Source organism: Penicillium pulvis (genome assembly GCF_028828015.1).
Source record: "Penicillium pulvis strain IBT 33274 chromosome Unknown contig_1_segment0_segment0, whole genome shotgun sequence".
Classification (NCBI taxonomy): domain Eukaryota; kingdom Fungi; phylum Ascomycota; class Eurotiomycetes; order Eurotiales; family Aspergillaceae; genus Penicillium; species Penicillium pulvis.
In genome coordinates, this window is record NW_026643074.1 from 1,388,714 (window position 1) to 1,413,939 (window position 25,226).

At 48.4% G+C, this 25,226-nt stretch overlaps 9 protein-coding genes across 9 annotated transcripts; 6 read left to right on the forward strand and 3 right to left on the reverse strand.

Annotated features, from left to right (window-relative positions):
• Positions 1–432: 432 nt before the first annotated feature.
• Positions 433–2,531, forward strand: N7503_003474 (DUF2985 domain-containing protein; the record flags this gene model as incomplete). Its single annotated transcript, XM_057063021.1, has 4 exons — positions 433–1,096; positions 1,162–1,554; positions 1,608–1,682; positions 1,744–2,531. 4 exons carry the CDS (start codon positions 433–435, stop codon positions 2,529–2,531), a joined length of 1,920 nt encoding a protein of 639 aa, XP_056923936.1.
• Positions 2,532–2,962: 431 nt separating this feature from the next.
• Positions 2,963–3,826, reverse strand: N7503_003475 (uncharacterized protein; the record flags this gene model as incomplete). Its single annotated transcript, XM_057063022.1, has 1 exon — positions 2,963–3,826. One exon carries the CDS (start codon positions 3,824–3,826, stop codon positions 2,963–2,965), a length of 864 nt encoding a protein of 287 aa, XP_056923937.1.
• A 2,339-nt stretch (positions 3,827–6,165) lies between these two features.
• On the forward strand, positions 6,166–6,686 carry N7503_003476 (hydrophobin family protein; the record flags this gene model as incomplete). The annotated part of the gene is made up of 2 exons (XM_057063023.1): positions 6,166–6,570; positions 6,630–6,686. The coding sequence occupies 2 exons, from the start codon at positions 6,166–6,168 to the stop codon at positions 6,684–6,686; spliced, it is 462 nt and encodes a 153-aa protein (XP_056923938.1).
• A 485-nt stretch (positions 6,687–7,171) lies between these two features.
• Positions 7,172–7,750, reverse strand: N7503_003477 (thioredoxin family protein; the record flags this gene model as incomplete). The annotated part of the gene is made up of 3 exons (XM_057063024.1): positions 7,172–7,469; positions 7,536–7,611; positions 7,708–7,750. The coding sequence occupies 3 exons, from the start codon at positions 7,748–7,750 to the stop codon at positions 7,172–7,174; spliced, it is 417 nt and encodes a 138-aa protein (XP_056923939.1).
• Positions 7,751–8,863: 1,113 nt separating this feature from the next.
• On the forward strand, positions 8,864–10,471 carry N7503_003478 (uncharacterized protein; the record flags this gene model as incomplete). The annotated part of the gene is made up of 1 exon (XM_057063025.1): positions 8,864–10,471. One exon carries the CDS (start codon positions 8,864–8,866, stop codon positions 10,469–10,471), a length of 1,608 nt encoding a protein of 535 aa, XP_056923940.1.
• Positions 10,472–11,356: 885 nt separating this feature from the next.
• Positions 11,357–15,357, reverse strand: N7503_003479 (GRAM and VASt domain-containing protein; the record flags this gene model as incomplete). The annotated part of the gene is made up of 3 exons (XM_057063026.1): positions 11,357–12,072; positions 12,125–14,853; positions 14,921–15,357. The coding sequence occupies 3 exons, from the start codon at positions 15,355–15,357 to the stop codon at positions 11,357–11,359; spliced, it is 3,882 nt and encodes a 1,293-aa protein (XP_056923941.1).
• Positions 15,358–16,015: 658 nt separating this feature from the next.
• N7503_003480 (uncharacterized protein) lies at positions 16,016–17,858 on the forward strand (the record flags this gene model as incomplete). Its single annotated transcript, XM_057063027.1, has 3 exons — positions 16,016–16,039; positions 16,093–16,218; positions 16,278–17,858. The coding sequence occupies 3 exons, from the start codon at positions 16,016–16,018 to the stop codon at positions 17,856–17,858; spliced, it is 1,731 nt and encodes a 576-aa protein (XP_056923942.1).
• Positions 17,859–18,868: 1,010 nt separating this feature from the next.
• On the forward strand, positions 18,869–19,921 carry N7503_003481 (alpha/beta hydrolase; the record flags this gene model as incomplete). Its single annotated transcript, XM_057063028.1, has 3 exons — positions 18,869–19,014; positions 19,073–19,335; positions 19,403–19,921. Exons 1-3 carry the CDS (start codon positions 18,909–18,911, stop codon positions 19,919–19,921), a joined length of 888 nt encoding a protein of 295 aa, XP_056923943.1. The 5' UTR covers positions 18,869–18,908.
• A 2,904-nt stretch (positions 19,922–22,825) lies between these two features.
• N7503_003482 (uncharacterized protein) lies at positions 22,826–25,057 on the forward strand (the record flags this gene model as incomplete). The annotated part of the gene is made up of 4 exons (XM_057063029.1): positions 22,826–23,090; positions 23,144–23,519; positions 23,576–24,482; positions 24,536–25,057. 4 exons carry the CDS (start codon positions 22,826–22,828, stop codon positions 25,055–25,057), a joined length of 2,070 nt encoding a protein of 689 aa, XP_056923944.1.
• Between the last annotated feature and the right edge of the window lie 169 nt (positions 25,058–25,226).

Consider the following 25,226-nt stretch of genomic DNA (forward strand, 5'->3'; position numbering starts at 1 on the left):
GCCACCCAATCATTGCCAAGGCTTTATTCTCCTTTACAATGGATAAGTACTTAGGCACTGACGACGATTTTATAGAAGATCGCCATTGGATCATCTCCGGTCAACAGGATTTGTGTCCTTAAAAGAACGGAGATCGACACATTAGCTTCCTGTAAACGTGCACAGACGCCTCCTTGCTCCACTCCCTCGTCACTATGTGAAAACAAGATTTGGGTTTTGGGTTGCTGACTCATCCCCCAGCCATTGCCTTCAGATTAATCGGGGAAAAACTTTCGGATTCGTCAATATCGGCTTGATCTGTGCTTATTTATCTTACATTGGGGGTGGTTTGCGCTACTTGTGCTTTTTGTTGCATGGTCGCATATCTATCCACATTACCCCATCATCGCCAGCCCCTCTTGCGGAACCTCCCCCCAACTAAAATCAACCCCTATGGATCGTATCGAGCCTGCGGAGGATGGGAATGCCCGGGGAAGTCCGGACAATCAGTCCGGCGAGACATCACCACCAAGGCCAGCATTGGCAACTTTGCAATCGCCTGGGCGCCCTCGGGCTCCTTCTGCACGATCACGCCGACCGAGCATCCGCCTGTCGCGTTTACCATCCCTCCCTTCCTTAGATACCGAGAACATCCAGCCGCAGCCGGTAACCCCGGGGCCCTCTCTTCAGCGACAAGTATCCATACGGTCTCCCGTTGCAGAAGAAGATGAATCTGCACATTCGGGTCGACGGCGCAGTAACTCTGAGCCACGGCCAGGGCGTTACTCCGGTCCTTCCTCCGATGCCCTGTCGCGAGCGGCGACCCCTATGCGCATGAATCCGCTGGCTGAGGAATCATCACGAAGCCCGTTACCTACCCCGCTAGCACCCACTCAACAGCCCGAATCCGATGCACCTGATGTGGAGGGGGCCGAAGAGGCTCCGCCTCCGGTTCAACGGAGTATGTTGCGACGTACGAGTCAGGCGGCGCTGAGACCATTCACTCGTAACCGGGCTTCCACCGTGACTGGGGCCCCGCAACCAACGGTTCCTGAGAATCAGGAGGTGGGCATCAACGAGTATGGTCCTCATGTAGTTGATGTGCTGGACGTGATCGGTAAGTTATCAGATACAGGCATACTACACTGTCTTGCACTGGTTGACTGACACTTCCCGTTATAGACCCGGAGGTTTCCGCCCTCTCGACTTTGACCAATGTTCAAAATTCGCTCTTCGTGCCCAACCTAGGTGGTTGGATTAATCGTATGCCTACCTACACCCTCACTCGGAGACCGCCTCCGGACGAGGAGCAGGGCACCAGCACGGATGAAGGAGAGGTATCAGATGACACCAAGCAACGCCCTACCTTGGAACAAATTCGCCCGTTCTCTAGCATGTCATCCGTTTTAGCTGGACCACGATATGCTGTCCTGCCGGAAGGTCACGATGACGAGTTGGCGGGATGGACCCACGAGGACTTTGCTGAATTGAATGACCATGTCCGGCATATGCTTCACTCCCGTCGGTCCAAGTTTAAGCGAGCTATGAAGGGTTTTGGGCAATACGTGCGAAAACGTGAGTTGTCAGTCGGCAAGTGTCATTGAATCGTAAACTAACGAGCAAATTAGCCCTTGGTTTCCTGGTCACCCTCTATGCTACCCTGATCACCCTATTCGGTCTGGCCTGGGTTCTTTTCTTGATTGGTATGATTCCCTTTCCGTGGAGTATCATCATAATGCGACCTGTACTAATTTAGTATATTAGGCTGGATTAATGTTGCTGGCAAGCAGTCTTATCTTATCAACATTATCGACAACGTCCTAGTGGGTCTCTTTGCCATTATGGGTGATGGACTTGCCCCCTTTCGAGCTGTCGACACGTACCACATGATCTTCATCGCGCATTACACTCACAAAACCTGGGAAATCCGTGACAAGCGAAAGCTCCCTGATCTCAAAGACAAGAATGATCTCCCAGCTCGGCCCGAGAAGGATGTGGATGTCGAATTCGGCGACACTCCTAAGGATGAAGAACACGAGTTCACTGTCCTTGAAAGAGCGCAGCAGCTCAAGTTGCAGCATCACCAGAACAAATTCGCCAAATCACACACCTTCTACAAACCCCATGAGACATTGACTCACCACGCCTTCCCGATGCGCATGCTCGTCGCTATCGTCGTTATCCTTGATTGTCACTCTCTACTTCAGATGGCTCTCGGTGCTTGTACCTGGAGTATGGAACCACCGAAATACCGACCATTTGCATTGACTACTGTCATTCTTTGTTGCTCTATCACCTGCAACATTACTGGTGGTATAATGATCATGATTGGTGACCGGATGACGCGAAAGAAGGACATTGTGGAGCGCCTCTTCCGACAGCAATTGACCGAAGAAGCCATGAAGAAGATGGAGAAACGTAAGGTCAAGGAAGAGCGCCGCAGCATGCAAATTGATCAAGAGCGTCGTAGCATGCAGGTTGATCAAGAGCGTCGTAGCATGCAGGTTGATCGTGACCTCCGCGGTGTCCCTGAACCCTACATTGCTAGTTGATTCGCTTGCTCGCATCATCGACTTGACGACCGATACGAACCGATATTTGAAGATTTGGCTCTTGATATACGTGAGCTCATCTAATTTCCCCGCTGTACAGTCTACATACCATCCGACTAAACTTGTGGTCGGCAAAGAAGCTATATACAGAAGCCAGGCGTTTTTTTGGATTTGAGCACAGACTTTTGTTTTTTTGATCACATTGCGATAATAGCTATCTTGTTTCTGTTTTCCTATGTTCTACATATGATTCCCCATCTGGTCGTGAGTTCATGTCAAATGACCGAACACATCTGCTATGATTGAATTGCTTCCCTCTATATATTAACATCTGCTCCATATGCTGCCTGGATTGGATAAATTTGCAATGCTATACATCTAACTTTGAAACCTCCAAACTCTTAAAGTAATTAAAACCACATCTTAATAGCTCAAGCAGTAAGGATCGCACCCTCCCCAACCCACTTGTCCCCACCGGTCTTAACAATTTCTTCAAACATCCACCGTCCAACCCAAGCCCTCGGAATCATATATCCGACCGCCGGCTTCTTCTCTGTCCCAACCTTCAACTTCTCATACCGATCATCGACACCCGGAGCAGCAATCTTATGATCCCCCTCCATAAAGCTAGGTCGCACAATAATCAACCCCCCAACAAGCAAACTCTGCCTCTGTTTCCTCTCCGTCTCCAAAAGCCTCTCCATCTGCTTCTTATCCTCATGCGGAATAGGAAGAAGCACATCATACATCTTCTTAAACAAATATGGAACATCGTTCAATCCTTCCTTGATTCCCGTCCCAGAAATGACCATCACCCGCGGAGCGACAGCCGCATAATCAGCAAAACTGTCAAACCTCTCCGCAATCTGTCCCAGGGCCTCAAGCAAAGTCATGGTGAATTGTTCCGCGACATGTGGATTCGGGATCACTACATGCGGTAGAGTTGGGACGCGCATGGACATCTTATCACATGGCTTGGTAAATGCCATTGTACCTGTGCCGCCCATCCCGGAGATGACCAAATTGACCAGTGTAGGTTGAGCTGATTTGTCGGATTCGGTTTCTGAGGTTATGATTGTGTTCATTACAGCTTCGATGTCCGTTCCGTCTCCTTGGATGATTTTGAGCTGGGTATCCAGTATTTCAGTTGTTAGGCCCGGTTGCTCGAGGAGTTGTGTTGTGAGTTTTGATGGTGTGCGGGCTAGAGCGATGACTTTGTAGCCATTCAGTAGGGTGTGTGCGAGACATGCGTTGACGCATCCACCTGTCGGACCGAAGAAAGCAATTGTCGACATTGTGAGGTATATACTAGTGAATTAAAGATATTTAGGTCAAAATTTGAATGAGTTGAGTTGAATTTTTGGTTGTTGAGGCTGGGATACATGGGAATCAAGCCCGGGCTTATATCTTTTCTTTTCGCGAACAAGGCGTCCATCGCATCAGGGCCTCGGATAGTTGGCTTTGAACATTCATCCTAAAACGGTGGCGTATCTTGTAGATCGATGATGGAGTCGGCCCGTTGTGATCGTGCTAGTCCTGATTAGGTTTAGGGTCGGGGCAACAGCAGCCCGGCGGAACATGCATCTGTAAGCAGCTACATGTACTACGACAAAAATAGGCCCATAGAGGCTGTGCAGGGCTGCGCCGCAGTGTATCAAACAATCTTGATATCATGACTCTTCAAGTTTCGTAACATCGTTTATCTTAGAAGGGATTTGGAAATATGTCAAATCTGGTCACGTGTCGTAGAGGATTTGAGTATACATAGAACTTAGGTCAGTTTTCAGGTGCATATAGAAATATAAACGCATGAGACCTGAACATTGAAGATTCGGTCAATTCCAGTAAGGGTGACTGGATTTAAGAGCTTTTTGGCCTTCCAAGGTCCACGGGATTCTAAATATACATGTTGTGGTTCTGCACTACTGAAGGACATGCATGAATATATATACATACCTTCACATTCTGAACTTATCCAAGACTTTCAAGATCACTACAATACCATGAATTAATATACTTAGAGCTGCAACAATCATTCAGCTTTCGAGATCTTTAATATTCAATTTCAATTCAAGATTCAAATGTTGCCAAATTTACAAATCGCGAGCCTTATATCGACGCCATGAGCCATTAACAACCTTGGTGAGGCAACATTTTAACATCAGTGAACCTTGGCATTCAGCATACGCAGTTGATCAACTACAAGCCTACTAAGGCACTACATATCCACATAGCCTATACCTGCTACCCTCTAGCTCAGTGATTTCTTTCAAATGTGCCATTGGATCTGCCAGCAGTTGGACCGCCTCGACAGGAGAAGGTGCCCGCAGAACAAGGGGCAGTTCCAGGATATCTCAACACCAGCCCTGGATCACAATCCCCAAGACAAGAATCCTTATGGCATGGGTATTTCAATTTTGATTTCGCAACACTGCAGTAAACATTGAAGTGAATCTCGATAAGCGGATAAGATCAATCTCGCGAATACGAGTGTAGCGGCTGGTTCCACCAAAATAGGGATAGATCTGCACCCACGGGTATCAAGGATAGAGACAATCCATTCCTTCCCTGTAATCAGGGAATACTAATTTAGCAGGCACATGTAGATCCTCATCGGTCGCCCATCGTAACATAGAATGGACACGGTTAGATCGGTCGAGAATTGAGATGAGTGGAGGTCGACAGGGTTGAATTGCTTTGCAACCCTGCTCAATGCCGTCCCTACTATGGGGCACCCACTATTCTTGATTCCTATCAAGATGAGACTTGATCAGTCGATCCACCTGGGTACCGGGATGAATGTGACCCGGGATGCATTTCCCACTACGCTTTTACACAACTATTCGATTTGAGTAGGTAGGGCGATATTTGGCGACAGGTTGGATTGTGATTTATACTAGGTAGTCATGGACTACCGGCTGACTTGCTAAGTAAATTAGTCGAGTAATTACTAGTGGCTATAGATAAGCCAAGATGACGAATAATAGGCTAAGGTCGGAGTTTACATGGCACATGGGCTAAAGGGAAAAGGTTACATAGAGTACGTAGATCATAACAGAGATCAAAATTTTGTAGTGCGTCATTCTTTAGGGAAAAGGAGATCGAGATTGACTATCCAGCCAGTCGAATCCAATAATCTCCACTGCAATCAAGGAAATCACGATCCAAGTCCGTGTGCTCGTAGGGCAAGATGCTTCACATGGAGTAAGCAGGGAATTGGAAATTACCTAGATCTACAGGGTATCTTTCATGGATACCACCACACCTTGGAATGCAGGGCTCGTGTACTTTAGCACCAAAGGGAGTCCATTCTAACAAATGACAAAATTCCGAAGGGGAGAACTAGCCAATTGAGGGGCTTCTAGCCCTGCCAATTCAGGGTCCACGGGCGCCACACCCTTGCGTGGGACATTCCCGTGACCATAACGGGACCATTGTTTTTGATACTAACGAGAAAAATAGCTAGCAAGGACCAACGCAAACAATGAGCTCTTCGAAGATAAAAGGCAGCAGATCGGTGGTCATCTTCTTTTTTCATCACACACTACTCTTCCATTCTTCTCTCTACTTCAAGACTCTCCAAAAAACCCTATCTACTTTTTCAAAGACTACAATCTTTAATTCTCCATTCAAAATGCAGTTCTCTATCTCCGCCATTGCTCTTGCCTTCGCCACCATGGCCGCTGCCATGCCCACTGAGTCTCTCCAGGCCCAGGAGCACGGTGGTGTTCGCTTCCCCGTTCCCAAGGGAATGACCGTCAAGGAGGCTCAGGCCAAGTGTGGTGACCAGGCTCAGCTCTCTTGCTGCAACAAGGCCACCTACGCCGGTGACACCACCGACATCAACTCCGGCATTGGTGGTGGCCTCCTCGGAAACCTGATCGCTGGTGGCTCCGGCTCCGACGGTCTCGGCGTCTTCGACCAGTGCTCCAAGCTGGATGTCCAGATCCCCATCCTCATCGCCGTCCCCATCCAGGACTTGATCAACCAGAAGTGCAAGCAGAACATTGCCTGCTGTGCCAACTCTCCTTCCACTGCCGTAAGTGTTTGTTCTACTTCATTATCCTTGCAACTTACTAACATCCATACTCTCTACAGAGCAGCGACCTCATTGGCGCCGGTCTTCCTTGCGTTGCCCTCGGCTCCATCCTCTAAGCGTATCGCTTCTTGGATTCAGTTCGCATGGGGTTGAAAGTTGGAGGATCTACGGGATATACCTTCACCTGTTATTTCTTTTTGTCTGTTTGAGACCTAATTATTCTTCTATGCATCATAGAGCGGATCTCTTCCCCTCTTAATACATAATTTCTTTTCTACCCACTTCGCTCTTCTTAGTAGTAGTAGTAATCCCTTGCCTCATGTCCAATGCAGCATCGCTGCAGAGACACATAAACATTGCGCTTCACAGTACTGCTGTCATCTCCCATCGCATGTAATAAGAATGGAACCTACTAGTCCTGCCAACATGACTTACATAATTCCCACTTACCAGTGTAAGCGAGACACCAAAGCTTGAACAGTTCAAAGAACACTAATCAAAGAGCGAATCATCAAGGCATAATCTTATTCCTCAACCTCAAACAACCATGTACAAATGCTCATCTCCACACCAAATTATTCCGCTAAGCATGTCGCAACATCTAAGCAGAAATAGCCTGAATACCAGCCTCCAAAGCCCGAATATCAGCACCCCGAACCCGCTTCTCAGCAAGCTCCTGGCCATCCTTCAGGAACACAAAGGTAGGCATAGCAGTAACATTGTACTGTTGCGCAACGCCGCGCATCTTATCAACATCAACCTGAACGAAGCGCACATTGGTGTACTTCTCGCTCAGCTCGCCAATCTTAGGCGCAACAGCCTTGCAGGGACCACACCAGGTCGCGTAGAAGTCGATAACAGTGGGGCCGGAGGAAGTGAGGGCCTTGAAGATGACATCGCTGTTGTGGGAAAGCGTTAGACTCGGACTGGATTTTGGATTGAGATTCAATGGACGGGTTTCTTACTTGTCGATGTTGACGACCTTTCCGTGAGACATGATGGGCGCGGAGGAGTTGCGGCGGGTTTGGTAGAGGCGGATACCTGGGATTCGTTAGTCATTGGGGTTCGTTTGTTGATCTGAGTTGTCGCAGATGCCTGGCGACAGCTACTGTAGTAGCCAGGCAATGGTTTACTTACCGACGTAGAGTACTAGGAAGAAGATGACAGTTCGGAGCTCCATTGTGGGTTGCGTGTGGGTGAATGCGGGTGTCTGTGGAGTCTGATTATGGTTCGTTCCACGTGATCACTAAACTATACATTGCGTTTGAAGTCCAGATTAGCAAAATCCTTTAGCAAATGGACTTTCATAGTTGATACATTTCCTTTCCTTCGAGTCTTGAGCTATTTTGATAATATGAGTGTAGGTCCTCCCCTGCTGTGGTTCTAGTAGCACTGTCGCGTGAGCAAGGACTGGTTTGCGGCGCCACATGCTAGGTACTCTTGACGCTCTAAGCTCGCCTGTTCATTTGACTAACATTATCTGTCGATATTTACTGAGCCGCACTTTGCATGACCAGTGTCAAGTTATCTGTCGATTCTGAGCCGAAACACATTGTGCTTTACAAGGTGTCGAGTCGACTGTTGCCGGCTGCGGCCCTGCGGGTCCTGTCAGTTATGATCAGGACCCACAGTATGATCTCAGGATGAACTCTACCAAAGACAGCTTCTCACGAAATTGACATCATTCACAGAACTGAAGCCTGGTACTATTATAAGATTTGTGCTTTGCACATGAAACTAAAATGACATACGAAACAATTACTCCATATGGAATGCTGCGTTGTACACAACTCCAGACTGGGAGTCTGTGCTTTCCAGTCACCTCTCATCTACAGTCACAAATTTCAAGCTAGCTAGCATCCAGTCAATGACGATATGCCTAAGCCAGTATTGAGCAACATTCCTCAACAAGTGCTCATGGTACATTCGCCTGAAAGTTTGAAACAGTTCAGAGAGCTTGGCTTACCTTAAATCTGGCCGGTGATTTCAAGAACCCCAGGGCATCCAATGAACATGATCTAATTCAACCACTCGGACATTATTACATTATTCATGCAAGGATCTTATCAGTCACCAGCACTTTCAGGCAAACGTCATTGGTCAGCGGAGAGGGCTAGCATTCCTAATGATCAAGCAAGGCATTGATGGCGTGGCCCTGGTATGCAGGAACCATGGGGTTAACCCAAGGAAAGGATAAAACAGCCCTGAAATGCTCTTCAAGTGCTCAATAAAAGCACATGAATGAACAAACTATCCCTACATCGTCTTCATAAAACTCCTTCGAAACGCAAAGATGCGGTGCTATGACGATGAAACCGAGAAAGATGGAGGGGCTCTTTCCGCAATGCGCAGCTCATCCTCAAATAAGGCACCCGGTTCAACAACCGCCATGCTCCGCGTTGCCTTATGGGTATCCTTCGCGGCATGGATCGTCAACTTCGACAATGGATACACAGGCACCGTGTTAATCATGCCCTCATACAAAAAGGCCTTCGGAACATGCACCAAATTAATGGATCCAATCACCAACACAATAGTCGAACAATGCTCCATTACACCCCTTCAACAATCCCTCATCAGTCTGAACTACATGTTCATCGGAATCGGAGGTGGACTATCAGGTCTCACAGGCCGTTTCCTCGGTCGTCGCGGCACGTTCCAAATCGGTTGTGCACTCTCCATAGTGGGTGCAGCTGGTATGCTGGGAACAGGCGGAACTGGCGATGCAAGTTTCCTCCACTACATGATCTGTCGGTGTATCAGCGCAATCGGATTAGGTCATTTAATCGCCGCGAGCACAACATACGGATCAGAGTGTATCGTCGCACAGAAGCGCGGGTTCGCGCTGGGATTGTACAATATCGGATTAGCTCTGGGCAACGTCATGTCGAGTGCCGTGTGCGCGGGATCAGCAAAGCTGGAGCCGGGGAATAACTGGCAGTGGAAGACGCCTATCCTTTGTCAGATTCCGTTCGGAATTATTCTTGGGGCGGGGATTTTGATGTTTCCCGAGTCGCCTAGGTGGATTCTTAATAATGATGGAAATGAGGATGAAGCAAGGAAGGCATTTGCGATTCTTTATCAGATGGATCCTTTTGCGCCGGAGATTACAGCGCAGATCGAGGATGTCAAGGCTCATATCAAGGCTGAGAGGGCGATTGCAAAGTCGACTTCTTGGTATGAGATTTATCAGAAGAAGCATATTCTGAGGACTGCTGCTTCAGCACTTATTCAGATTGGGCTTTCTATTACCGGGATTCAGTTTGTGCAGCCTTACGCCACTACATTCCTCAGGGGTGTCGGGGTCAGCAACCCGTATCTGATCAACGTCATTATCGGTGTTTGCATCCTGGGAGGTTCAGGGATTGGCCCCTTCGCGGTTGAATATGGAGGACGTCGACTCACAATGTTGCTCGGGTACCTGGCGATGGCAGTCTGCATGTTGATTCTATCAACTGTTAGCTCGGCACTAGGTCAAGATGACGCCTCTAAGATCGTTGTTGTTGTGCTTCTCTGCCTCTGGTCATTCATCTTTGGTGGAACAATCGCTCCAACTGCTTATCTAGCATCCGCAGAGATGCACAGTGTGTCACTGCGCACTTACGGACAAGCGAATACGACGATCGTCTATGGAATCTTCTCTTTTAGTGCAACTTTCTGGACGCCATACATGCTTGATGCCCAATATGGCAACATGGGGGCGAATGTGGGATATTTCTACGCAGGTGTGACAGTTGTCATTGCCGCTTTGATATTCCTGCTCGTTCCAGAGACTGCCAGTCTCACTCTGGAACAGATTGATAATGTCTTCGACTCGAAGATTTCAGCATGGAAGACCTCTGTGGCAGGCAATAGGAAGATTGCTAAGAGCAGAGCACTGGTTTTGCAATCTGCAGAATAGATTGATTTACGGATGTTTGGCTGATATGTCAATTAGTAATCGGCCTTATACTATACATATGAATATACGTCATTTACTTTGAATAATGGGTTCGATGTTCGATGCGCGCAATGAAGATGAAATTAGAGCCATGGAAAGAAGTCATTCAAATTACAATGTTATCTGGCTGAAGAGACGATAGCGCCAAAATCCGTGACGTACAAATTAGTAATAAATGACTACGTTAATGACTATGTGAGGCGGAACAAATGGTGCAGGAATCAGATGATGAGACAAGCTACTCACCCATTGGCTATTGAAATAAGGCCCGGCCAATCGATACTCAATACAGACACTAGGCTACAAGAGCTTGGAAGGGAAAACCAGCGATCAGAGCAAGAGTAAAAAATTCGGTTATGAAACGCTATGAGACAAAAAGAAGTATACAATCAAGCCTACTCAGTAGGGTGAAATGAACTCGCTCGGTTAACATACAAGGATAAAAAGGAAAGAGAACAGGATGGTGCTGTAATATATACAGCTGTATAGACAGGCAGTTGGTGCTCATGTACAGTTAAGGAAAACTTCACTGGCCCCCGTGTCACAAGAGGAGCAAAGAGGTGGAAGGGGAAGGAATGACTGTGGGTGGGATCTTAAGAGGAGAGAAGGGTTATCAACGGCTAGGTGGCTTCGTTGACCCATAATGTAACCCAAGCAAAACACCAGGAAATGGAAAGATTTTGTGAAGGAACGAACTTTGGGGTGAGAGAAAGCTGTGAGGAGGCCATGGAGTTTGTAAAAACCGGCCGGGGGAAAGGGCTTTGGCGAGAGAGACATACGAGAGCGAATGAAGCAGGTAGGATCGGATCTAAGCACGCATACAGGTGACTTAGCACATCAGGAAACTCACAATTCAGAGCGAAGGGGTTCTTGTGGATCCCGGTCCGCTCTGCGATTGTTCATCATCTCCTCAAGGATGTCAAGTCTTTGTCGTGTAGTCCGGATAGCATGGTCCATCTCCCGATCTGAAACCTTCTCCTCACGAAGCCGGTCAATGAGATCTAGTTCGTCTGCGACATTCACGCGAGGGGCTTTGTGGGTGGGCGCAGGCATTCTGTGGTGAAGGGCAGGGAAAACCATGCCATCCATGCCCACTCGATCCTCCAGCCAGTTCCACAGCTCGCTTTCCTCGCGCCGCCACATTTCGTCATATGCTGCTAGTCTTTGCGGGAGGCTAAGCCCATGGTGAGCCGGATGGTGTCCAATCATAGATGGGGTAGATGGTGTTCGGAAGAATGCGAGGTATATGAGGAGGCCAACGAGCAAGATTGCGATGTTCCCGCTCCACAGGGGTTTCAACATGCTTGTAAATGGCTCTAAGATGGGGCGAATTGGCTCAAGGAGACCCCAGGACTCGGATTGGCCCCCGGTGGAATCACCTCCCAGCTTGTTTGATGCCGCCTCGGATGACTCGCGAGCTCCGGCATCGCCCTTCTTGCGACGACCCTTTGATCGCCCACCACCAGCAGTCCGTCCACGGGGGACAACACCGGCCTTCAATGCTTTGACTAGCTCATTACCGAAGGTCGTTTGACCATCGATAGCACCTTTTTCGATCGGACCTGGGCTGGATTAGCATATAATATCCCGATATCTAGGTTAGGAATTGCTTACCTTTCAGCCAACTCTTGCCCGTCCACTCGATAGTACACGTCATCAGGAACCGCGTTTGATTACCTGGTGCCCACGTGAAAAGGTATTTTGTCTTGCAAGCAAAGACGTTTCCACTGGGAACATCAGGAGTCTGCGTGCTCAGCGTGACGAGAACGGCCTTTTCCAAATCCAAAAAGTCCAGGTTCTCGGTACTGATACACTTGGTTTGCTTTGGACCAATGGGCGCATTGAGAGGCTTGATGTATGAATACTTTCGGACTCGGCTTTCATTAGTAAGACCTTTCGCGGTTCCTTCAAACTGGAGTTCACCAGACTTCTGATTGTCCACGAGGAACTTGGTCATGAAATCCCCTGACGAAGGTCCAAAGACCAGCGAGTAAACCTTTCCAAGGGGGGCCGGAATAAGTTCGTCCTTGATGACTTTTTCGTATTGTCCATCAGGATTCGTGTATTCGGTAGGAGCGTGAGTAGCTGGACCAGGGAAGTCAGCCTCTTTGGAAGCCGCCTTGTCCCCATTCTTGGCGTCCGCGCCGGAGTTTGCCCCAGATGGAGATGCTCCCTTTCCAGATAGGCCCGAAGGTTGCCGACTCAAGCCAGTTTTCAATGGCAAGGACTTTTCACTGGCATTAGCGCTAGCACCGGCCTCAAAGAAGTTCTCGGCGTGATCCCCCTCTTCATCTTCGTCGTAGACTTCATCTTCGTCCGAGACATCGCTCTCGCTGTCGCTTTCGGCTTCACCTTCACCAACTTTCTCAGTCTTGTCACCAGTTCCATTTGTCACTCTGGTTCCATTCACAGAGCTTTTGAGAGAGGGGTGATTGATTTTCCAAATGTTGACCATCAGATCATAGGTAGATTCACGACTAAGCAGACTCCTAAACGTATGGCGAGCATGAAGTGTCTGGATAGCAATGGCATTTGGGAAGACCATAGCTGTGTTTTCTTTTTCGATGGCCACCACTTCATCAAAGCTGATGACAAGTGTGGTCACCCAGCCAAGAATGTTACTGGAAAAGCAAATATGGCCCTCCGAGATGTAGATACGACCGGCCAGAATGATCTCACGCTGTAATGCACAGCTGTAGTCCTCAATCAAGTAATCATCCTCGGGCACGCTGCGGAACAATTGATGGAAGTCTCTGTTGCGCTTTTTGCTCGCAACCGCGAAGCCTGTCAGTCGAGGCACACTTGAGTTGACGCCAGGAACGCCCAGATTGATGGCACTAGCTCCAATGGCCCCAATTGTTGAAGCGGTAGCTCCAGATGAACCTCGGTGACGGCGCGCGAGTCGACTACGCACACTGCCAGTGCGCCTAATACCGCCACTTCCAAAGTCGCCATCAATGACACTTCCACTTGGAGGGGTGCGATCCCCACTCATGAGGCCATCCCTTGGGAGGGAGATGGTAGATTGTGACTCGATGGCATCCTCACCAGGCGATCCTAGTACCGATGCGTCAAGAGGCCTTTCGTACGCCATGTTCACGGCACGCGTGGCACGTTGGTCTTCCAGCTTCGACGCCTCCTCATCGCGCCGATACACGGCCGTGTTCTTGCGCCTATCAAGCGGACTTCCTAGCTTTGTGACAAGAACGCCATCGGCATTTGAAACCACTTCGCCTGGCTGCGTATCGATGTCCAAATGGCTGAAGTTGAGATCTCCAGTCCCTAGAGTGTCCACAGCAGCTGGTTTCCCGTCTTCGCTGCTGTTCGCTTTCTCCAGAACGTTCTCTTGTTCTTCATTATCATTTCCTTTCTGTGTGCCATCAATACCAGCCGAGGATGGCTGGGAGAGGGGTCGGCTCTTTGGCGGGGCATTGATAGTATTAGTGAAAGAGGATGCCGCATTTTGGGCGGCGGAAAACATCGATGAGAAAAATCCACTTTGTTGACTCCCTCCGCTTTTTGGGGTTTTTGCTTCTTCTAGGGGAGTTAAGGCTGACATGGAAGTGGAGAGCTTGCTCGGGGTGTGAGCTGCAGATGCAGAGCGCACCCGGCGATGCGATATCATGTTTCCTGAAGGGCTCACGGTGACATCGGCCGAAGACATGGAATTTCGGCCAGTGATTGACTCAGGCGAGTCCGTCATAGCTTCAGCCGTTATTTGGGCATTGAGTGGGCGGTGTTCCGTTGGAGTAGGTGGAGTTACAGTTGTAGCTGGCGTCGGGATGGGAATAGCTGTATGCGGAGGGGTGTTCGGCAACGGGCTTGCTTGCAAAGAGCGTGGCTTATCCTCCTTGTCCTCCTTATTGTCCATATTCCATACATCTGTACGAATGGGGCTGGGGACAGGTGGAGGGGTCTCTTGGGAGGCCTGAGTTTGCGCTCGTCTGGAAGACAGACTGCTACGTCGGCCCCCAAAAAGACCCTTCCCACTCTTGCTACCCCCGGACTTGGATGACGACGCGTCTGTGTCTTCGGTTGTGTTCTTTTTGTCTTTATCTGTCGCGCTGAATGCTTCTTTCAATCGTCGCCCGGGTGAAACACTGCGTTTCTTGCTGCTGGAATCTGGAACGTCCAAAGTCATACTCGTTTGGGCGCGCGGCCTCCGTGGGTTTTCGCTCTGTGCTGAATCTGATCCGGTTGCGCTTGGGTCACTGATCGCTGACGTGACATCCTCTTGTGTACCCTCAGTTTCCGCAGCGGAATCTACTGACGTGGTATTGATGAGCGGGGAGGAGGAGGTATAGAAACCGGTGTGTGAGTTACGTGTGGTCAGCGGTGGAGTTCTGTGAGACGACATGAGTTAGTTTCAGTGAGGCAGACAACTAGTAACAGGAAAGATGCTTGATGTACTTGTCGGGTTCGGAATCATCGGTCAATAACTGGATGACCTCGCCCTCCGGCGGGCCGGAGCTGTTGTTGGACGAAGTAGCTGACGACACAGCTACCGAAGTACCCCCGTTGGATGTATTGGAAGGAGTTTCTCGTAGTTCTTGTTCGGTGATGATCTCGGGCACCGGGGGTTCGTCGGTCTGTTTCTGGTTGTTCTTCTCCTTCCGCCGGCGCCGGGACTTGAGGAGCTTAGAGAAACCGCTGGAGCCAGCCTTTGCGGAATCCGGAGTCTCTCCGGCCTGTGTTTTGGGCCTTTCTAAGGATTCAATTGAGGAGCGGCCATTACTCCGACTCGAGTTCTCCAATATATCTGAATCGGCAGCAGACACGGTCCAAGAGCGGCGCGACCTGCTCCCGCCTCCGCCGCCTTTCAGACTTGAGGATGAGGAGTCGGCCATGGGCAGGGATCAGGGCCGAAGCGAGGTGAGATGAATGAAAGATTGAGGCTGGGAACACAGCATGAGGATTGTGCGCCGTGTCTCCCGTTTGGTTGGAGCGTGTGTGAGTGGAAATCCCCTGATGCAATTCGAGGGGAAAGTAGTTGACTTAGTCAGATGCCGAGGAAGCTCCCCAACCTTTGGAACAGGAACATAGGAAGTTGAACAGGCTGTTTCATTGATCAATAATACTCTATTAAGCTGAAGCTCATTTATTTCGTTATCTATGTCTTTAACCCCATCCGTCTCCTTAAAGTCCTGTAGCTTTTGACACCTTTCTCCACTCGTAGAATGCGGATGTGACAGTTCATGGTCAATGCACGCTGCTTTCAGTCAGCTCTCTACAGGGTATGATGGGATCTTTTAAGGGCATAGTTACAATGGAATTTTATGAATAACTTTTACGCTACTAAATAATAAAGATAAAATCGAGTAGCTAAAATGACAAAATTGGGCAAATGCTAAGTATGCAAACTCTCTACAAGTACAGTGTACAGTAAGCAGATAACACAACTCTGTATTCTCTTCTCAGTTCCTTATTGTGTCACTCCAAGCTTCTGAACATTCCAACCATTCAACGGATGACGACTATGGCCCATGCGCCGTTCAATATCTAAATATGGAGACCGCGCCGCTCACTCTGGTAAGCTGTTCTAGTCCACTCCCCCGCACGTCGGTTAGTCTGATTGTCGCAAGGCCCACACCCATGCCCGCAATGCAGTCCTCGAAACCCGCAAGTCAAACCCGGTCGCTGCTAGCGAGGAGCATGATTTAGCTGCCGGCGAATTTGCAGCTGCAGCTCTTGACAACCCTGATCAAGAAGTGAGTCCTCTTGTACCTAGGTTTGTACTGTGGTGCTGATCATCCTATGTGCACCTTAGGCTCTCCGCACTCTGCAACTACTCGAGAATCACCACAAGAAGCTGGCCGAAATTCTGAGATTCCAGCATGAACACCCCGCCAACGCCGAGGAAGCAACCGCTACGGCCTCGCCAAGTCCCACCACCCAGCACTCCCTAGATACTGGACATACAAAGGCCGGCGCGCCTATCAGCCAGGATGCTCAAGGTCAACCACCAAGGCTCCCAGGGAATGCCCGAATACCCAGCCGAGAGTCCTCATCGATTGCCAGCAACTTGGCCTCAGCTCGAGGCATCCCGGCTCAACCTCGTCGTGGATCACCGGTATCGCCAACCCTTTCCGCCCACCAAGCTGGGGCGAAGATGACAGATGGACCGTCAAAAATCAAGACCGGCGAATCTAGATTGCGAGAGGTTCCCAATAAAAATCGATCCAGTCGGTCCTCGGCGCCTAGGCAGCCCTGGTCACCTCCACATCCACAACCCAGTCCCACCGACATCACGTCTCAAGAACTCGTTCCGGAATCTGCCAAGACTGGATATTCCAATGCGGATGAACCATTTCAGCGGTTCTATTCTACGTTCGAAGGCCTTATCTCTAAAATATCTGCGCCTCTGGCATTTGCAGGACTACCTCTCGGAACAGAGGGCCCTACCAAAACTAACACTCCCACGCGCAAGTCTTCTGCAGAGACTAAGGTAGACCGTCATCATGCGACTTCCGATAAGGGAAGTACTCTGGCCGAGTCGGATGTGAACCGACTCTTCTCCCAGGCCGCCTTACGCTCAATTCGCGATAATCCAGGATCCAGCCCAGGAAACACCACTGAGTCCTTCTACGTGGTCCCTACAACAGGTGGGACTATGTCATACGCAGGAATCATGACTAGAGCGGAGAAAGAGGCGCGTCGGAACAGCCTGGAGGACGGCGATGAAGACTTTGTGGATGCACGAGAAACCCCATCTTCACCGGAGTTACGTCTGAGTACAGGAAGTTCCAAAACTCGTACGATGCGTCGCGGTGCTGCCGATAAACTTACAAGCCTCCAGAATCCTAAAACCCTGGAGGAGTTACAGATGGAGAACCAAGCTTTGAAGCACCTGTCTGACACCCTCTCTAAACGACTTCACATGTGGGAAGTCAATGCACAATCGTCATCCATGGCGCTACAGCAGTCGTTGAGGGCAATCCATCACCAATCCCCCGAAGCTGCGCCACATGGTTCATCTGTCAACACCTCTCCAGTGGCCCAGATGTCAGTTGCAAACCCTTTGTCAGACCCAGATGACAAAGTCAAGGAATTGGAGGACCTTGTTCGTCGCGGCGAGCAAGAATTAGAACGTGTTGGGAAAGAAAATGACAAGCTGAAGAATGTCCTCAACCGGTACCGAGACCGTTGGGAAAAACTAAAGGAGGGAGCCAAAACACGACGAGCTGAAGTTCGATCCAATGACAGTAATCCATCGACGCCCACCGGAAGCTCGAGGACCCCGGAAATTCCTGCCTCGCCACACCCCGACACGGCATCTCCTGGCAAATTCAATACTCAGCAATCTACCGGGAGGGAAGCTGAAAGGAAACAAGACTCATCGAGTATTTGAACAATGACTGACGAAGCGTTTTCTTCGATTGAAATACAATCTTTAGGTCTCGCAAAAAAGCCTTATTGATTACGTCTCCGCGAAAAATAGAAACGCAAACGTAGTAGGTCCCATCGTAGCATCTGCCGTATATCTGGAGGTCAGAACCGATGTCGGTTCCGACCCCGTAGTTATACTAGCTCTCATGAGGATTTTTGGCGTTTTTCAAATCCGTTTCAGGACGATCAACCTCTTCACTGCTCAATAGTATCTAATTTGCTTTCCTATTGTCATGTCAATGAACTACAAGGATGTTTACTCTTCCTTCAACATGATAAAAATTTGACACTCATGGTCTTAGATAGAATGTGGTTGGTATTTTGCTTTTATTTCCTAGCAGATTCATCGAACCCTTGACTGATTGGTTCGGCGGGATTCTCCTGATACAATCTCCCTCATATAGAGATAATCCCCTTTTTTAAGCGCTCTCGTCAGCAACAACACCACCACTACTCTTCTTAACCCCATAATTCATTTTATAAAAGCTACAATTGATTCTCGTCACCGGAACTCCTCGTGTCACAACTCAGGGGGGAGCATAATTAATCGGGGCCGGCAACCGCATTATCGGTATCTCGAGTCGTACAAGCCGCTTTCAAAAGGTTGATCTGCGATAACCTTAAAAGTTTCGGCCTCATTTAAACAGATAGCTTATTTCGACATTCCATTTCCAGAATGCTGGCTATTAGATTGTCATATGCTCTTTAGATTAACAGGTAACTCACTCTCTCACTCATCTCCCCATCTATCCGGCTAGATTGAACCACTCACCACTCGAGTCATCTAGCAATCGCCGCCATATGGGCAGCAATATCTGGCCCGTTTCGGGGGACAGACACCTCACCCACCTACCTAGGTTATATTAAATTCGTTGCATCGCGGACCTTATTATCACGACTTAGCGCTCAATATGTCCAGTATGAAACCTCGGAGATTATTCCCTTCGTGATAGCAATATCTGACTTAATTAGCGACGTGGCCCCATCTACCTCATACACATATCGCAGTTTCATGAAGTCAAGACGGCTTATACCTGAAACTGTCACATTGAATGATGGTAGTAAGGCTCATTGGATCGGATCTAGTAAGAGCGATATTATTATTTTGTTTTTCCATGGTTCGTTCTTCAAGAGATAACAAGACGTGGTACTAACGATATTATTTTGAGCGATTAGGTGGGGGCTATGTTTTTCCGGCGCTCAACGGGCATTTCGTACTACTGAAGTGCTTGCTTGACAATATACACCAAAAAACACATAAATCAGTTGCGACTTTAGTGCTTCAATATGGTAAATATCCAGATAATCCTCATTCCACCGAACTTTCTGACTGTATTTCCACAAGATCTGGCACCACAAGCACAATACCCCGTCCACTAAACCAGGCGGTTGCACTGTTGGAATATGTTACCAGTGATTTGGCGATCGATCCATCAAGAGTAAGCTTTTCTAAGCCTGAATTAAAGCGCCTATTGAGATATGCAGACAAATGCTTACCTGCACTAGATTGTCCTAGCAGGAGAATCGGCAGAGGGTAGCATAGCTTTAGGCCTGGCACTTCATCTGAACCGTCCCCACCCATCACTCCCAAAGCTAGAGCTGAAATCTCCAATCATGGGTCTAGCCCTCATCTCCCCCTGGGTCTCTACGAAGGCATCATCCTGGACTAGGAACAGGAAAAAAGACGTGCTTTCCGTTGAGATGTGCAAGATATGGTCGGAGGCCTACATGGGAACGTCCACATCAAGTTCATTCTCTGAACCATTGACTGCCCCCGGGGGGTGGTGGAAAGACCTATCCATTCCTAAGATCTTGCTGACAGATGGTAGTAACGAGGTTTTCATTGGTGAAATAGAGCAAATGGGGGCTATTCTGGACGACGAGTTCTTGGGAAAAGTCACCACCATCATCATTGAAGGAATGTCGCACGGCGAATCTATATTCTCTAAGATGCTAGGAAATGAAGGGCCCACCAGGGAAGCAGATGCATTCGTGGAATGGATTTGCAAGATGACAGAGACTTGATATTAAGGATGTGAAGTAATGTGAATAGAACACTTGTACTTATATATGGATTTGATTTGCTTGTTAGGTGCCATCGATTACTGTTTTATTTTGGGTCCATGGATGTCGCAGCCCACGGGCCTTGAAAGTAAGACATGTATCAAACAGGATTAGATAGAGAATTGTGGTTTATTGATCAATCCGAGTGCTTTGGCTGCTCGGCACCTAGGGTACCAAGTAGCTTCCAATCGCTTAATCTAGCTCACTCCATTTTCCAGAGTGACGTGGAGCATGGAGCCACAACAAACCATAATATACAATGTAGACCATGGTTAGAACGTCCGAGCACACCTATCACAAGATTCTTACGCTTGGTCAGTTGAAGGAACATAGGCCGGAGAGTATCTCATGCAAGCTATTCGTATTGACTCATGTTTTTATGAGATAATAGAAACAAAAGGATGCATGTTGATGACGTACGCCCGGAATTTCCCACAAAAGACCGCTACAGTGCCTCAGGCGTCCAATGCTGAATGTAAACAGTGTCTCAATATCTCTTTCCTCTTTCCTCTTTTTGATACTTCTTACTAAGTTTCTATTTTTAAAACCAATTCCACATAGATAGACTCAATCTTTCTGCATTGCTGTTTTGTCTAATATGTAGGTTTCTTCTTTGTGCGTGCGGCTCTATTCAACCGCCGACAGCCCCCTCGAATGGTAGGGGTGAGATGCTTGGCAGATGCAGAGTAGACGTATTTCAACGCTGTTGGGCGTTCAAGCCCCGGCAGCCAAAGCACCATTAGCGTTCGTTACGCGTGGAAGAACCATTCTGGCGTAAAACGCCTTTTCAGCCATTTTGACATGTCCCACATTCCATGATGAAAATTTCGGAGCTCGCCTGGAGTCACCGGATGAATTCAGGTTTAGGATTATGAGGCATCGAAGATTATGATCGGTGAGATTCTAGCCTCGAATGATCATTTGTTCGTGTACACCGTTGTGCCAAGCTGGCAAGCTTTCCGATTCCCCTCCAAGCCAGGTTCCCCACATGAAAAATCGAGTTTCGTGCCAAAGTAGAATTGTGAGAGCCACTTGCCGGAAGGGCCGGATCAGTATGAGCTGTTCACGAAATTAACTTCAAGTGATCTACAGAGCACCCAAATTAAAGCTTCATTCCAAATGTAGGAGTTTGTGTACGAGATTTGAGAGCTACATGGGTGCTGGCACGTTTACCCCGGTGAGTGTAATACGTCAGATTGATTCGTATGCTTTCTGCACTTCGCGCGGATGGTGTTAAGCCTCGGTGGGCCCGGGGTATTGTTTACTTTGCAACGTGTATTACTGTATTCTTGGGGCTAGAATCCAACCTACTGGGTTAGGTAGTACCACCGAGCCCCCTTGGACATTCAAATGCTACTCAAGGGCTAAAAAATTATCAAATCACCCATTATGACTCCGTACTTTATTAGGATCGCCCTTAAGGCAGGAGCTTAAGCAGTCTTGGCACGTCTAATTTTATCCAGGTTGGCGAGCCCCCAATGTAGAAGGTCCGGAAGGTACGTGGAAGCTCCACCAAGCTTTTCCGTGCCTGGAACTTTAATTTAGTCATCGGTCATCCTTCTAGAAGACGCTTCCAAGTTTTGACCCCAAGCAGTTCATGATCAAAACATTACAGTACATCCGAACCAGTGGAACGAAACAGTGGGAAAAAAAATACTTGTCTGGAGAAACGGTCCCAATTTCGGTATCGTGTTGACCCGATCATCCGTGGTAAGTCGGTAGTTAGAGTGGGGCCCGGGTACTAAAAGCACAGCTTAGCTACGGCCGCGTGTGGCTGATTGTGGGCGGGAAATGACGCGGACTCCACCAAAACCACCATATGAAAAACTAGCAAGAATTAGTCTGATCAAAACAAGGCATAACATTCGTCGATCTATTAACCAATTTGCAAATTTCTGATTTGCCTGTGGACCATGCAAAGAATGGCTCGTAAGGCTGGCTTGGCTAATAATTGACACACTAAAAACTCTGCCAGCCGATAACCGAGATCTAAATACTAGCAAAATAGAAGAAGTAAGGTGGGGCGTAAAACTCTGTGCCTACATGGCCGGAGAAGAGTGGAATAGTAACGGTATTTAACAGCTTAGTAAGAAAAGGCCTGTGATGTCGATGTTTTCAAGAAAAAACAGCAGGTTTGGGGGGGCCTGAGGGTTTGGGGACTATAGGACCCCTGTATCTAAAGAACGTGGAAGAATTATCACTAGATCGTAGGTTAAACCGATGGACTCGTGGCTTCTAGCCATTATTCGTAACTAGGCTGATCTTTCTTGCCCAAGGCTCCAGTTTATGCTTGCGCTAGTATGAGAAGTCCCCATCAAAGACGGCCCCATGAGAGACGTGGATCCAGTCAAAGAAAGATTTACTAATTTTTATTTCCCTGAAGCACAATGATTCCGGATATTCAAGCTGAGAAGACATCATTTTTAGCAAAAGGTCGAATATGATGTATCTACAGAAGCTGTATAGATTAAAATCTTTTTTTGTCCATTGGTTCCTTGGGTCGGCAAATTTGAGTCTCAAGACTTCCAAGGATATGACCGAGACAGCAAGGCAGGGTCAGCCCCATCTAGATCCGCGCTGTAGAGATCTAGATGGAGAAGCTACGACATAGTCTCCACATGGAACAGAAGAACTCTTCCGCCGAGGGACAAATGCAAGTTTTTAGAACTCCGCATTGTGATTTTTCTCCTTCTCATACACTACTGTCGACCATTCGTTCCTTCATGCGGTGACATTTGTTGCCTTTCATTCGTTGCATTGTTACTAGCCACTCGTTATTACAGTCCACTCGTTGTCACAGTCCACTCGTTGTCACAGTCCACTCATTATTACAGTCATTCTTTTATATACTCAGAGTCGCCCACCATGTCTAACCGACATGATGCTCGAAGACACACCATGGTGGAGGACGTTGCAATCCCAAAGCACTTGCTAACAACAGCAAAGTTCAGTTCACCATGGGAATTGAAAAAATGGGAGAAATCCCTCCCGCAAAATGACCGTGTCGAATTTCAACCTCAGGAAGGTCAAAAGCAAGGTGGCATTAGCCGTTCTGTTAGTCTGTCGGCGCTACGGGGTCCAAGACGCCCTGCTGCAATTCGTCCTCGCAGTAACCCTCCCGAGTTATATGGTATGTCAACTGGTACTATGTGATCAAGGTCCGGATTCTGACTTAGATTATAGTATGGGATGAGTTCAGCAAACGAAAACGCTTGACACCTCCTCTAGAGGAAAAAGAACCTATAACGCCAATCAGAGAGTCAGCCGTTCACCCCAGTCCACCACTCAGTTCAAATAGCTCCGTCAGTTTCCATAGCCGCCAAAGTAGCATGCACGATGTCTACGAGAAAGCCAAACTGAGAGGTGTTGCTCTTCAACGAAAACATTGGGTGCGCGTCTTGTTCGAAGTGAGCGTCTACCTCCTTCTCGTCTTATTTATATATTTTGTCCTCGTTGGCATGCCCCTATGGAAGGGTGCTGTCTGGTGGCTATACTGGGTCGTCGCCCACAAATTTACCGTCACAGGAGGATGGGCAATTCTCCTCGGTCTCGCTTTCTTGTGAGATTCCCATATTGAACCCTTGTACCATGAACAATGGCTAATTATCTACTTAGATACGCTTTCTGCCCTCTTCTGATCTTGTTCGAAAAGGATCCTCCGCCAGCAACTGAATACGTTAATGCAGATCTGGAAAAGAATGATTCCAGCGCCAAAAACACCGCTCTGCTCATTCCCTGTTATAAATCTGCCCAGATCATTGGTCCCACCTTGGAGGCCGCCCTGAAGGTCTTTCCTGCTGAGAATATCTTCGTCATTGCCAATGGAAACTCTCAAACGCCCCTCGACGACACAGAAGAGGTCTGCCGTCCTTTCGGAGTGAACCACCTCTGGGTTCCCGTGGGATCCAAGATCGTAGCCCAATTCGCCGGTTGCTACGCGGCCAAAGGCTTCGAGAACGTCCTCCTCATCGATGACGACTGCGCTCTCCCGCCAAATTTCCCCGTGGTCAGTGATCGACTTAAGGGCCAGGTCAAGTGTCTTGGATACACAATTAAGAGTGTTGGACCAGGCTCATCTAAGGGAACGTACTGTCAACAAGCACAGGATCTGGAATATAAAATGTCGGGCATTCAACGAGCTTTCTTTGGTATGCTTGGAAGTGCTACGTTCCCTCACGGTGCTATCTCTCTTTGGAATACCGAGTTCCTCAAGCAGACATTCCACGAACACCCTGGATATTCGGTCTCCGAGGACTGGTTCTTTGGTGATGCCTGTCGCCGTCTTGGAGGTCGTGTCACAATGTGCACATCTGTCTTCGTCGAGACAGAAACCCCCTCATCAGTCTTCTTCGCTGGCGGCGGTAGCCGAGGTGGATTCGGCGAGATGACCATTTTCCAACAAAGATTTAAACGTTGGAACTTCTTCTTCGTTATTGGAATGTACTACGATATGAAATACATCCTCACAAGCTGGAAGCTTGGCTGGTGGGAAATCGGAGCGAAGCTCTGCGTTTTCCAAGAGGTATGTTATTCACTCCGGTATCTAATTCCAGACCTCGACTAATTCCCTTCCAGGTGTACGAAACTCTTATCTATCTTTTCGCTCCTTTCTATTTCCCTATTTCATTCGTCGTGCGTCCCAGTTTCTCCGGTATTCTCTTGGGCGCCACAATTGCCATGTACATCGTCAACGTGGTGCTGTTCAACGAGATTCACCTCCGAAAGAAGAATGAACGCATCGACTGGAAGGTCCTTATCTTCTACTATACGGGTTACAAAATCGTCTTGACGCTCATCAACGTGTTCAGTTGCTACTGGTCGCTGTTCAAGTATGCCCGCTACTTCGCCAAGCGTCACCCGAAGATCATCGAGGACCAAGAAGCCATTGGAGTCGTCTTGAGTCTTGAGAGCGATGTGGAGAGCCCTACAATTCCGGAGGAAGGGGAGCAGCTTGTGACCGCGCGCCCGCCTCAAAGAGCGGATTCGCAACGTGCGTACAAACGTCTCACCCTGACAAGAGTTGACGCTCCGATCGGGCTGGATATCACTACGACACAGACACATACTACGACTCAGTCGTATAGATCTGTGATCTAGTATTATATGACTGTATAATAATATTTAATGACCATAGAATCAAGTTTTCACACCCATGGATAGAACTCGGCTCAACGGCTAGTACCAAGGTTAGATAGATGTCGAACCTTGGAACTCGTCTGAAACACGGCAACTCATTGATCGTTTCCACGGTTCGATCATGGAGAAC